The sequence below is a fragment of the Phaethon aethereus genome (genome assembly GCF_964289735.1).
Source record: "Phaethon aethereus genome assembly, chromosome: 2".
NCBI classification, from domain to species: domain Eukaryota; kingdom Metazoa; phylum Chordata; class Aves; order Phaethontiformes; family Phaethontidae; genus Phaethon; species Phaethon aethereus.
Window position 1 is genome coordinate 33,491,555 of NC_138582.1, and position 14,488 is coordinate 33,506,042.

The following is a 14,488-nucleotide window of genomic DNA, read 5'->3' on the forward strand; positions in this document are numbered from 1 at the left end:
TTTTTTTTTTTTTTTTTGTCCTTGATGGAGCTTTTTAATTTCTAAATATAATAATGAGTTGCAAGAACTAAAAAATCATTAACTAGATTAGGACCTGATGAAGTTTTGTAATTGTTACAGTGCACAGAGTTGCTCTGCTAGATTATTTTTCCTTTGGTTCAAGTTACTCGTGCAAAGATGTTGGTGGTCCTCACAAATCCTTACAAGATATCTGAACACAGCACTCACCACTCCCTGCAGTGCCTGATTAGCAACCTCTCTGGGAGGTCAGTGGCTGGAACAGTTTGTGAGTTGTATTATAAGAGAAATAAATAATAATAAATTATAATGTTTAAGGCCAGTGAAAGATCGCAGGTGCAAAAAGCTGCAGACTCTATAGACTGTTTGTGCTACATTAAAGCCTAGGTTTCCCCTCAGTAATACTGTAGCTGTTCCCAAGGAGTGGGATGCTTTCTACCAGGAAAAGGAAGACCTGACAGGACACTGCTCAGGCCTACTTGCTTGTCATGGTTGCCAAAGATATAAACCTGAGGCCAAGTCAGGGGTTATTTAATGGAAATAATGAAGTTAACGATGCACATACAAATGCCCTCTGTATTTTTGCATGGTGCCTTCCTCGCCGGCCACCTGTTTCCTGAGTAAAGCAGGCCATGATGTGGGGTGGACTCTGCGGGTCTTTGCCTCATTAAGTTTCTCCACATTCACGGGGGGTGACCCTGACTCCAAGGCAGACTGTGCTTTGCAACCCGCTGGAGCAGCAGAAGTGCCTGCTCATCTGCAGAGAGCTGGGTCACCAGCTGCTTGATCACATCTCCTCTGAAATCCTAGCTCCTTATCTCATCGAAAGCGAGACTGCAAGTATTTCCCCAATTTACCTACCAAAGCAATTGGAGCTGCTGCGTGGACGTGAAGTATTTGTAAATGGCAAAAGTGGTTATCAATGGAAAGCATGGTGTGCATGACGGTGTGAGAGGCGTGGGACACCGGCTCTGAAGCTGTGCACAGTGACTCTGTAAAACACTTCTTTCCACTGCAGGAAGATTACCCAGCCTTGTTCTGGGCCAGCCAGCCAGCCTGTATCTGCAGAAAAACAAAACATTTTCCTGTACCCGATACCTGAAGAGGGTATCATAAGACAGGTAACCCAAAAAGGGGGCCCAGCCATAAGAAAAATCAGGGTTGGGGGATGACATAAATGGCAACATCCATATATTAATGTGACACTCAAAGACATGCTCTTTAAAGCTGAGCTGACTCACAGGAAAGTGTTTCACTGTTTCCAAAACCTAGGACTTGTTTTCCCCACAGAAAGGACAGGAAAACCCCAAACCAAACAGAATTAAGATACCTCAGTTCTCCCTAGCACAAGTAAAAACAAAACACAAGTGTAGAAATATTGGAATTTACCAGAGGATGGAAATTCTGATTTTCACCTAGTTGCAATCCCACAATGGCAGGGCAGACTGATAGCCATTACTTCAGGCTTTTCCTTAGACATTGGTGAAGCTTTATAGGAAAGCACAGGCTATACTTACTTGTGCCGAGCCTGACTATGGTATTGTCAGCAAACCTCTGCTTTCATAAGCTTGTGCCTGGTGAGAGAGGAGCAAATGCAGTCTTAGGACTTCTCCTGTTTCTGGGTGAGCGCTGGGCTCTCCCCATTCAATGTAATAGGTGAGGACCTGCCTCCTTTCTTCACTGAGGGAGTGGTGGGTCACCGGAACAGGCTCCCCGGGAAACTTTTCATGGCATCAAGCCTGTCAGAGTTCAGCAAGTGTCTGGACAACACTCTGAGTCATATGGTTTAGTTTTAGGTAGTCCTGTGAGGAGCCCTGAGGCAGACTTGATGATCCTCATGGGTCCCTTCCAACTTGAGATACTCTGTGATTCTGTGATTCCTCCGGAGCATGCCTGTGTCTTTGCCGAGCCCGACGGCGATGATAACACAGGCCTTAGGCACACAAGCCAGCTGCTGGCGGCTGAAATGAGAAGAGCCCAGGCTATGGCTCTCTCTTACAGCGGGTCACCGGCTGGAGCAGCCCCCTCCCCTGCCCAGTGCAGCTGCGGTGCTTGCCCTTGCTCGTCCGCTCTCAGCCCCCCACTTATTTCCTCAGCCTGTGAAATCGGAGAACATGGAAGGTCACTCTACACCAGCGGGACAAGGACTATTAATGCCAGAGGAGCATGGCCCCAGGGCTTGCTGACTGAAAGAGAAGGATGGGTTTCAGCCAAAGCTGCTGATGTGGCACCAGGGGTTGGTGGGACGCTGGCAGCTCCCACCAGCGAGGCTCCATCCCGGTGCCTGTGTGGGCTGCATGCTGCCTGCATGATCTGAGAAGGGTCTAGTGTGCTCAGCATTTGAAAAGCACCAGGGCTATGGGTAGGAGGATTTAATTGCCTATCTAAATGAAAAAGAAAACAGAAAATCAAACATTGAGTGTAAAACCTGATCCATGCGCAGGTACTTGGTCTCACCATGTGGCTTGGCTTTGCTGTCTGACGCCTGCACTAATAAGCAAATGCCATGACTCAGGTAATTCTCCCTCACCCTCCCTCTCTCTCTCTGGGTCTCATTTTCTCTTGCAAGCCATGGCATGAGCTAGCTTTAGCCTTGCCATAGAAATCTGATTCACTTCCTAAGGGCAGGCTAAAATAACCTGAGGATTTTTAAAAATGTTGCTTTACCTTCTTAGCCACAACAGAAAGACACGGGGGATTTCTGGAGGGGAAAAAACCAAAAAATAAAAAAATCAGGTTTATTAAGCACATATGAGATGTTCTTTCCAGCCCAATTTTCTTTGATTCTGTGAGTTGCTCCTTTTCAGAAGAAAAAATCCGTGCCTCTCCCGTGGCTAGCGTTTGACAATCAGCACTTCTTCTCTCTTCCCCGAGTGGTAAAGCCGGGGGGAGGGAGGGAGAGGGCTGAAAGTAAAGCAAAGAATTGTTCAGATTGCCTAGATCCCTCCAGGAAGTGATCTTTCTGCTTTTACTCCAGACACACGCCTCCCAGCTAGCCAGCAGCTCCAGCTAATTAGCACACGTGATGGGAATAGGAAACAAACTCACAAACAATAGTAGCGTGGGAACGCAGCGTAAACGGCAATTACATAGACCCCCCCACCCCACCCCCCACTCTGCCCTTCTCCAAATAAATAAATAAAGGCATAAATAAATAAATAAGTGCCTAAATCCAACAGAGCTGCCAACAATACGGCAGATAAACGTGGGAGGCCGCGCAAACCTTGCTGGGCAGGAGGTGAAGATCGGCGTTCGCGGGCCGAGCAAGAGCCAGCTATTATTTTCATTCCATACTTCCAAGTATATCGAGGCCGTTTCGTTCCCTTTTGTTCAGCGTTGGGGCACAACAGAAAAAATGTGTTTGGGGAATTTCAGCACTTGCCAGGTCATGGGGGGGGTCACTCCACTTTTGTTGGGAGAGAGGCAGAAGAAGAAAGAGGGCAATCAAATATCCTCCTTGAGACAGCTTACAAGCACATGTCTCAGGCAGTCAGGGGGCTAGGCTCCAGCGTGACACTTCCAGCTTCTTGTCTTCCTGCCAAGCTGAATATGTTCGGTATATGGTATATATGTGAGAAGTGGTCACCACTTCCCTGGCCGACCACAGCTTTAAGACATAACGGAGCTATTGTGTGGGATTAAACGCATTTGCTGCGGTCTTAAGCATTAAGAGCGTGTGACTGCACTTGCTTTAGCGCACCGTGGTTAATACTGGCCGTGGAGGTGTTCATGCAGAGCTCATCGTCGCGGCATCACAGTCCTTAGACAGTTACGCATCGAGAGCCGTGTGCTAGTGATTTCCTTTTGGAACAAATAAACGCAAGGGATTTTTATTGCAGCTACAAGCAGTATGAACCAAAAGAGAGGCCTGGGTGTGCAGAGGAACTGACTGCTATAGCTGTCCTGGCGTGCTGCTTTGGTAGCTCCTGTTCCCATATAACTAAGATTATCTGGAATAAATCTTACAGACGGGTGGTACTTTGGAAGAAAACTATTTCTCCTGGACTAATTTTTCTTCTTTAAAAGGAGATGAAATGAAGGTCACTCTGAGAACAGTGGATCCACATGGGGTATTGGTTTTGCACTGCTACACTGGTCAGCTCTGCAGGGTCCGCAAGTCCTGACTTTCTGAAACTCGTAGGAATGCTGCAGTTTTTAAGTACCGTGAGCAAGACTGAAATAAGGTATCTCACAGGAAAATACCCTCAGTGTCAGAACAGGCCATTGCTATTTTTCTACTGTGTTTTCATAGCACTTTAAAGTCGGCTTGAATCTCAAAATTAGCTGCCTTATGACCCCTCAGTTTGGATTCAAAAACCCCTCAGGTCAGATATTGATACACATTTAGATGATTTAAGAAATGAAAGTTTCCCTAACAAAAAGTAGATTCAGTATTGAACTTTGTTCTGGCAAAATCAGAGGCACTTCTCTTCTGTTGTTTATTTTTATCCTGGTATTCGATAACATAATGGAAGAGACAACCGATGATAGGATTTTATTTTGATATCTTCCAGCGTCCAAATATTCTGCCTGCCTGGAATAAGGTTTCACATTCAAACCTATCAAGCTTAGTCTTTATTTTATCTAAAGTAGACAAATCAGGTTACTTTGCCAGGACCTCCATGATGAAACCTCAGCCAAAGTCCTGACTGCCTTGTGGGAATTAAAAATCCCTGGCACTTTCTCAGTCTTGTCACACATACTAAACATCCCCTCACAGTTCATTTCTCTGCGATTGGAGGGTGTCTTATGTGGTGGTTGTTTCCCCAGGTCTAACTTTTGTTCAGGTGGCTGATCACTGAGGGACAGCAGGTGTTAGTAAATGCCACGGCAAAAAGGTGTGAGGTGAAGACAAGTTATCATCTGAGAGAAAATAGAGAGATGCTTTTCCAGGAGTCAGTCAGATAGGTAAAATGCACCGTTTTCATTTAACCTCTCTGTGCAATGGTCATCTAAGCTTTTGATAGCTGGTACCTTGAAAGGCAATAAACTATTACTTTGATTTGCTTTATTCCAAACTGTACTTACCAACAGCTCAACTTTAATTTTTACATTTGTATGATGAAATGTAGTTCTAAGAAACTTGTTAGGAAAAACGGTTTTTGATTTGCCAAAAAGTCAGGTTTGCCCCTGAAAGAGGATACTTCTAAATAACAGTTTGCGTGGTGCAACAGATGGTCTGGGAGTTGCTTCCTATTCTATGCTTCCTAGGAAGCACGTGAATAGCACACACACATTTTTCTCAAAGCTGCATCTTACTCGCAAAGAAAACTCAAAGTAGGTCTCAGACTACAAACTCTTTGGAGCGGGGACTTCCATACATCGCTGTATAACACAAAGCATGGTTTGAACACTGCTCTTAAAACATTCAAATTGCAAAATTGCACAGGAAAAATGGCTAGTGAGACTATACCTTGATGGACTGTGAGGACTTCGACAGCAGGAAACCAGACCAAGTTTCTGTATGATTACTCCTCGGTCCAATTATGAGAAAAGTACTGTAGGAACAGAAGAAAACTATTTTGGCAAACTACAGAGGGCTTGCCTGAAAAAAGGTCACCAAAAAGAAAAACATGGTTTTACTTTGTGGAATCTGGTGCAAACTGTACTGGGTGATACTGAGGAATGAACATGGGGGTAAATAAACTGCCCAGCTATGCTGAAATTGTCACTTTGGATGGATGGTGTCTGTAGGTGACACAGATCTGTGGCCATTGCCCCCTCTACTATTTGGCAGTGCTGATAGAGGCTGCCCTGCCAATAACATGTTACTGAGTTTCTCGTGTGATTCTACACCCAAGGCACACTCTTACACGCATGGACATTACGTCATTTTCCTGTAATTAAGAGCAAAGGTGGCTGCAAATCTAACCAGAGTTTTCCACACAACGCCACCCCAAGTCAGCCCCTTTTGCATCTATCATGAGACAGCCGTTAAATAACACGACCTGGTGTCATTCCTCCTGTAGGGACTTGGCCTCCTTCAGTGCGCAGGACAGACTGCGTTTTGGGCATGGAGGAAGGGGTGTCTAGTGGAAGAAGCTTCTGTTTGTAAGAGCCTTGGCTCAGAGGGAGGCATAAGAAAGAGAAAAGGGGCTGAATTGATTGGAAAGGAAACCAGGTGATAAAACAGCCAATCTGCCTGATCCCACCTCAGTCAGAGGGCTGACTGAAGATGAGGTAGCTTTGCCTGTCAACGGCTTGAATATGTGTTCACAGATTAGCCTTGTACACAGTTACAGCCCAGGTCTGGTCTTGGAAATGAGCTGAAGCCTAATCAGGTAAGTGCAAAGACTACCTGCATCGTTCAGAGCCTGCCAGAAGAGAAATCTGTCTGCACTGCTGCTGTTAATATGCTGACGGTGCTAGTCTTGCTTATTTATAGCCATACAAGCGATACACTGCTTCCAAAAAAATGAGAGCTGAAACCTACGCTGCAGCAGAAGTGTTGCAGCTGGGGCATTCTGCTTACAGTAAGAACTTTGATATAAAAATTGTTCCCGTCCTTGGCCAGCTTGAGGACAGAGATATCTTGGCGACCTGGACATCACTACAGGCGCACGTGAGGGTGAATGTGTAAGGTTTATGTTCTGCTGCTGCAGCGGTTGCGCCAGCACAAAGACACACAGCATCTGCACGGCAGAACTTGGGGCCAGCATGCTGAGAGAGCACCCGAGCCTAACTTCTGAACAGGTTACCTGGATCCGAGAGATGTGCAGATGTGAATTTCAGTGTTCAGCTCCTGAGAAAACACCTTTGCAGTCACAGGACTGCTAACAGATCATGCAAGAAGTCTAGAAAACTCTTCTGTCGCTTCTGTTCACCTCTCAAGCGCTTCCATTCGATCTGTGATAACTAGTTTTGAGCAGTGTCAGTGGCACCAACAAATCAACACATTCAGCCAGAAGTCAGTAAAGAAAAATGCAAGATTTGGAGCAGGAACTTCTTGCTTGCAGAGCTGGTGCTGCAGCTTGATAGATGCGGGGGGGGTGGTGGGGCGTTGATGTTTTTTGCCAGGCTGCAATGCGAGTGCCAGAGCCATCGGTTGAATTGGGCACAGTAACCATGGTAATGGCGAGTTTCCGGGACTCGGGGTGACAGGTTGACGGGATTACTCTTCAAAGCACTTGCTCCCTTGGGAGAGAAGACCTAAAGGAAGGGGATGGGAGTTAATTTAGTGCACACACTAGAGCAAGGGTCAGCAGTGGCAGGTCTCCGCTGGAGGGAAGCCTGCAGCAGCAATAAACAGCTCCCTTTCAGACGAGCACCGAAACCGCCGGAGGAGGCATTCAGCGAAGAAGAATGGGGGGGGGATGCACACAAAAAATGGCACCAGCCCCTTCCCAGGGACAGTTGTGACCAACAGTTCCTGCGTCTCTCAAACCTGAGCCTCTGCTGTGCCGTGCCGGCTTTACCTCCTCCTGCCCCTCCTGCCAGACGCGGCTGCGGAGCCTGCGCCGCTGCAGCGTGGTGGAAACGCCGCGTTGTGCCAGACCTGGAAGCGATGGGGAAGCGGGGCGGGGAGGCAAGCGTGCCGGTTGGTGTGATAGGAAGGGGCCTGGGGTGCTGCTGTGCTGCGACAAGGTGTTTGGGTGGTGGGGAGACTGAGGCAGACGGTAGTAAAAGGTGGGCAGGTGGAAGGCAAGAGGGTGCTTGCACTGTAGTGTGAAGCAGGGAGAAGGGAGGCACCGTGGCCGTGTAGAGGACAGGGGAGAAGGCTGTCATCTCCTAAGGCTCATTGCCTCCTCGCTGTGAAGGCATCAATGGGGTTTGACACTAAGTCCTTTCGGGAAGTGCCGCCTTCTTGTGCACGGTTACTTTAACTTCCGTGGACTTTGGCGTGCAGAAGGCTGCTCTCCCGTCTGCCCTTCTGGCAAGAGAGGTGCATGACAGCGCTGTCTCAGCATGTTGATAATTTCTGGCTAATAAAACTGCCCTTTGGGCCACGGTTAACAATTAGACCAACACTGAGGATCGGGCTGTGTCCAATATCAGCAAAGAACAGGAGTAATTTAAAGCTGGTTTTGCTGTCTGTTCCTCCTGGTGCTGGATGGGAAGACTGAAACCACACAAGGGCAAACATTTCTTATCTTCCCATGGCAGCTGATAGCCAACTGCAATTGCTCATGCTGGGGCCCAGCTACATTCTACCTGCCCGTTCCTCTAAATCATTCAGAGATGATTTAGCCTACACAGGCTCCGGAAGCATCTTTGGAGGCTGCCTGGCCCCAGTCGTTCAAGGAGCTAAGGATGGGGGTCAGCTCCAGGATCTGGCTGCTGGGAACCTGGGTGGCCAGACCTCTACTCAGAAGCAATGAATGCTTAATGCCAAATAATTTCTTTTACAATGTTTTTTTCCCTGTAGTATGAAGAAGACATATACATGCCTGGATTGGAGAAGTCAGATGTCTGCAGGCCACAAAAGGCATAAATGTCACTGCGCCTTCCACTGACACAGCTTTTGGTCCTGTGAGAGCAAGTGGTGCAAGCAGAGATGTTTCACAACAAAAATATAGAGGCTGGAAAGGTGGACGTAATAGAAGTGCTGACAGGACCTTAATTATAGCACTGCAGAAAGGATAGATTTATGAAAAATGTAATGTGGGAACAGAGTATTTCTTTCATCTTCTGTTAGCTACTGAGAGGTGGCTGCAGGACTGTTTCTGTCATCTTAACTAGAGCTCTTTTAGTACCTTTCGCCTGGTCCTTGCTTCCCTTTCCCTTCCCACCAGAGATGCTTTGCAAAAATACGGGCAACTCCATGAAACCTGGAGGAACTCCGTGCCAGGAACTTTTACCTCAACAAGTGGGAGGGTGAAAGCATCTATTCCAGGGTTTTGAAATGGGGAAACCTGAGTTCATCAATTCTTTGCTGTCACACCATCTTGGTCTTGGTTATCCTCCAGCCCCTCCAATTGCGAAATGCGAAAGAATCAACTTAGAAAAGGAGCCTTAGTTGAAAGGCTTCATGTAAATGAAAATGTAATTATTATGAAACCACCTCAAAGAGGACGTCCTTGTTTCACCTGTCCCATTTTGCCAGTACCTCAGCCTGAGAAAGCTGGCAGAATGAAGGGGATTTGTGCTGGGGAACACGGCAATTTAGGGGAATATGGCATCCAGGCTCAGGGCCCTGCTTAGTGCAACACAGCACACGTGCACTGCGAGCGCGCCAGCCAAAGCTCTGCATGCACCGCATGCAAGGCTGACCTGTCCCGTCATCCCTTCTCCCTTGCCAGCAACTGCATAGCAAAGTGCATTTGCTTATAGCTTCTTAAAAACCCTTCCCTGCTTCTCCCCACCTCCAAAATGGGCGCAGGGGGCTAGTGGTGCGAGAGAAGGAAAGGATTCGGCTGACAGATTTGCACAGTCGAGGGACGCCTTGATTTCCTTTGCGCTGCCAACACAGGAAAAACCAAACTTCACGACTCCTCAGCTTTCGGGCTCTGGCCACCCACTGGACGCGTTTTTCGGAAGGAGGGCGGGCAGCTCCCGCTCAGGCTTCCCCTCCTCCTCGGGGGAAGCTCTCCGGAGCCTCGCCGGCCTGGGAAGGGACAGTTACCCTCCAACAGGCTGCGATCGGACCGCGGGGCCCGGGCTACCGGGGGATCCCGAGGGCGCGCGGGGCTGCGCTGCCCGCGGGCACAGCGCTCGCCCCGCCCGCCGCCCGGGCCCGCACGCGGCGGCCGCCGCTGCCGCGCGCCGCCCCGCGCCGGAGCGCCGCCGCCCGCCGCGCCCCGCACCGCTTTCCCACGGCTCGCGGCCGCACCTCCCCCGCCGTCCCGCTCCCAGTCGAGGGGGCGGGGCCCAGCGGCCGACCTGCGGCAATTGGCTGAGGCCGGCGCGCCGGCGGCCAATGGGAGCGGCAGGGGCCGCGCGTGGCTGTGCTGGGCGGCGGGCGACAGCGGGCGTGCTCTGCCCGGCTGCCTGCCCGCCTGCCTCCTGCCTGCCTCCTGCCTGCTTGCTGCCTGCCGCCTGCCCGCCTGCCTGCCTGCCTGCCTGCTTGCTGCCCGCCCGCCGGCCGGCCCGCCCGCCCGCGGCGGGTAAGAGGCGAGGCGTGGGAACGCTATGGGGGAGACGGGCGCCGGGCGAGGCGCGGGGCGCGCGCTGGGCGCCCTCCTCCCGCGCGCCGTACGCCGCCCCCCTGACGGCCGCCCGCGCCCCCCCGCCGCCATGAAGCGGGCGCACCCCGAGTACAGCTCCTCGGACAGCGAGGAGCTGGACGAGGCCGTGGAGGTGGAGAAGGAGAGCGCGGACGAGAACGGGTGAGCGCAGGCAGGGTGGGCACCGTGGGGCGGCCCGGCGACACTTCCCTCCCCTCAGCCCTGCGGAGCCCCGGCCCCCCTGTCCCTTGCTCCCTCCCTCCCTCGCTCCCCGGGGCGGCGGTGCCTGTGGTGATCGGTGTCCCGCTACTCCCCGCAGGAACCTGAGCTCGGCCGCGGGCTCCATGTCTCCCTCCACCACCTCGCAGATCCTGGCCAGGAAGAGGCGCCGAGGGGTGAGTGCCTGCCAGCCGGCCGCGGCTCCCCCCAGCCCCGGCCCGCCCGCCCTCTGACCCCCCGCTTTCTGCCCTAGATCATCGAGAAGCGCCGCCGCGATCGCATCAACAACAGCCTGTCGGAGCTGAGGAGGCTGGTGCCCAGCGCCTTTGAGAAGCAGGTAGCGCCCAGTGACCATCCGCACTGCCTCCCCCCTGTTCCCGGGAGGAAGAGTCGCCCCTCTTTAATGTCTCTGGTTCTGCCTAAAAAGTTCCGTGTTTCCCCATCTCTCCTAGGGATCGGCCAAGCTGGAAAAAGCAGAGATTCTGCAGATGACTGTCGACCATCTGAAAATGCTGCATACGGCGGGAGGAAAAGGTAAAGTTTTGTGCCTGACAGTGAGTCAGAAGCTCTGCAGAGAGGCTGCTGTGAGAGGGGTGCATTGCCTAGCACAGTGTGCTGTGGGAGTGCTTGGAGAAAGTGAATGGAAACTCTTTTATGTTTCGACAGGAATTTGGGACTTTCTTCTACTTGACAGGATTTGCGGCATTGCTAGCACTGAGACATTTTACAGTGCTAGCTCCAGGTTGTTTTAGGGGAGAGCAATTACAAGCCTCTAGCAATGTGTCAGCACTATGGAGTGAATTGTTTTGGAAACTTGGAAAACACAAAATTTTTGGTGTTTTCACATGTTTGTTTCTCTAACTTTCTGAAAGTTCAGAACAGAAACTAGAAGAAAATGCAGAACGAAATAAGTAGTGATGAGAATTAGCAAAAATGGTGAGATGCACTTTTAGGAAAAAAGTACATTTCCTGCAGAAGTCCCCTCTGATAAGTTTGGGCTTGTGTTTCTAATGAATTTCACTGCACTAGGGTTTTGCTTGCACTGGGGAGACATGAAAAGGACAAAAGTACTTCCCTCCAGTGGCAGTGTGCAATTTCAGTTTAAAAATGGCAATCTGTGACTGGTCTTGGGACTTGCAGCATCACAGCACAGATACAAGTGAAAAGCTTGATAGACAAAACAAGAAAAGAAAAAAGCAGCTTGGCAGTTAATCTATGATTGGGAATACTAACCACTTCCAAGTGAAATATGCTTATAGGGGAGGGTGGAGTGGGGAGGCTACATGTAGACAATGAGTAGAAAACAGCATCTTAAGACTCTGTTCTTTGTTCTTTTCTCTTAGGTTATTTTGATGCTCATGCTTTGGCTATGGACTATCGGAGTCTAGGGTTTCGAGAGTGCCTGGCTGAAGTTGCTCGATACCTTAGTATTATAGAGGGTCTGGACGCCTCTGATCCTCTGCGAGTTCGACTTGTGTCTCATCTCAATAACTACGCCTCTCAACGGGAAGCAGCAAGTAGTGCACACACTGGCATTGGACACATTCCTTGGGGCAGTGCCTTTGGACATCACCCTCACATATCTCACCCCTTGCTGCTGGCTCAAAACGGGCACGGTAATACCAGTACTACAGCATCTTCCACAGAACCACATCACCAGACCAGAATTGCCGCCCCACATGCTGAAGCTTCCTCACTCAGAGTGCCCCCAAATGGCAGCGTTGGACCAGTGCTCCCCGTGGTCACATCTACTACCAAACTGTCTCCTCCTCTTCTCTCCTCCATGGCATCTCTGTCTGCGTTCCCCTTTTCGTTTGGCTCCTTCCATCTGCTGTCCCCCAACGTGCTGAGCCCATCTGCACCAACACAGTCAGCAGCCCTTGGCAAACCATACAGACCCTGGGGAACTGAGATTGGAGCCTTCTAAGAACTAACTCTTTAGTAAGGGTGGGGAAGCCTACCAACCTAGCTGAGCTGGGTTATGCCACGCTTAAAATTGAAGTTCTTAGTAACTGGGACAAAGGTACAGCTTCACCTTAACTAAGTTTGTCTAAAAACTGTCTCTTTGGATTTTTCTTTTTGTTTTCTACATTTTTGTATTAGTAATTTTTTTTTTAAATAGTTACTGAAGTTGTCCAAAAATAAAATTACAATAGTGGTTGTTAACACTTGTGCTAGATCTGTGCTGAGCATTTAAATCACTTTTGTGAACAGTTTGTTTCAAATGTTTCGTTTTTCCTGAGTACATCAGACTGCCTTTTTATGAAGAGATATCACCTATTATTGTTAGCAGTGGCCTAGTTTAGTTATTAATTTTTCCAAGACCACTCTTCTCAGCATTAACAAGCTGTGTTTTTATTCGTATTCTGACACTGAGATGTTCTATAAAGAATTACTCTTTTTGTAAACTATATTTGAGTCTTACATTTCTGAACAAAGCGTGGACAAATCAGATGGACCAGCTTGACCAGCTTTATCTAAGAGCCCAATTTCTATTTCTTCAGCAGTGGTGTGGTATATTTGGTGGTCTTATTCTAGTCTCTAGTGGACATTTACTCACATCACAGAACTGCTACACTATTTCTTCCACCAAAAGGAGTGCTACTTGCTTTAGAGCAAACTCGAAAGTGTGGGGAGGGTGCAAAAGCCAAATTACACACTCTATTGGTGACGGGTTTAGTTGCTGGGGAAGTGAAGGGGAAAAAAAAAGTTGTCACCTGCAGTAGTCTTCCAGCTGGAGCCAGTCATATGCATATTCCTTTCATGGGGCCAGATTCTGCTTTGAGTTACAGTGGGGTAATTGTTCTATTACCCGTATTCTTGCATAACTGAGATCAGACTCTTTCCCTCTGTGAGCTTCAAATTTACACCTGAAATGGATGATGCTGGGACTTAAATAGCCAATGGAATGGTACAGTCGGAACCCATTCAGTGCACAGCCTTGTTGCTTAACAGATGTATCGTAATCAGTTGATTTTTCTATTGCGTTTTACTTTTAGGTGCAGTTCAGTGCCACTCCTCATTTTGTAGGGGCTCTGCTGCATTCTTGTGTGCCTGAGAGTGTGCGTGTACATGTATATTTTGGTTGATTTCATGAGAATCTTAATCTGAACAGGTTTATCTAGTGAGTCCCACTGGAGAGGGTTTGACTGCTCTTGTATTTGTGTTGTGGCTAAATAAAGGAGAAAGAACAAAGTATTTTAAATGACATGTTTGTTTGATGTCTATCAGTGGAGAACTTGGTGCCTCTGGGTATCACGGGAGATGTTGAACAATTGCTAATTAGTCCTGCTGTGGGCATTTGTATTTACTTTTTTTAAAAATATTATGGCATACTTAGCTACACTAGCTGAGTACATAAAGAATGGCAGCGCCTTGGAATAACGGTTGAGGGAACAAAAATTTAGGATACATTTTTTGTGTTGCTTCTACATACCTGGCATTGTGTGGGCAGATGGTGAAGAGACCAGGGTTTCTGCTAAAGAAGAGGTTAAAGCTGCAGTGCACCTGAATATTCTTACTGATTTGTATTGATATTAAAAAGTGATCATTTTTACAAATGCAGAGTCCTTTCCCGACTACCTTGTGAAATGTTTATCTGTCCTGTAGGTCTGTAACAACGTTTTGTACCTAACAGTCTGGTTTAGCTCGTGCTCAGTGCATGAGTGCAGAATCTACCCAAGGTCTCCGACTGATCCTGTATTTGTTACTGAGCGGTATTACTAGCGTCTTACGCTTTTTCTTGAGGTAACAACCTGACAGGCTTACACGTAGAAAGAAGGTTTTCTCCAGATGCGGTCTGTCCTACCTGCAAATCTCTACCTACAGAACATCAAAAACTTCCGGAAGTACCTCACTTCTTTCCTGTGCATTTGAATTTATAGTATGCTTGTGTTGGTAAATGGCGTATCCTTGTCCGGATTTAGCTCTGCCAGAATAGCAGAAAGGATCTTGGCCCTGTGGGAGTCGAGAGCTTTGTTTAAAGAGGGGCTCTCGGGCCAATTAAGGAGTGGCATTGATGAGAGGCTTTCTCGGAAGAAAGATTGCCGTGAGGCTGGAAAGAGTAGGAGGGCATTCAAGTGCGTAACCTTGTTTTACCTTCCTCCCTAGGCTGTAGGGGACCACTACTAGAAATGAAACGCAAAACA

General features: G+C 48.8%; 1 protein-coding gene across 1 annotated transcript; it reads left to right on the forward strand.

The window, feature by feature from the left end:
- Positions 1 to 10,086: 10,086 nt before the first annotated feature.
- Positions 10,087 to 13,047, forward strand: HEY1 (hes related family bHLH transcription factor with YRPW motif 1; the record flags this gene model as incomplete). The annotated part of the gene is made up of 5 exons (XM_081996756.1): positions 10,087 to 10,283; positions 10,441 to 10,516; positions 10,594 to 10,677; positions 10,793 to 10,874; positions 11,684 to 13,047. The coding sequence occupies 5 exons, from the start codon at positions 10,087 to 10,089 to the stop codon at positions 12,265 to 12,267; spliced, it is 1,023 nt and encodes a 340-aa protein (XP_081852882.1). The 3' UTR covers positions 12,268 to 13,047.
- Positions 13,048 to 14,488: the final 1,441 nt, after the last annotated feature.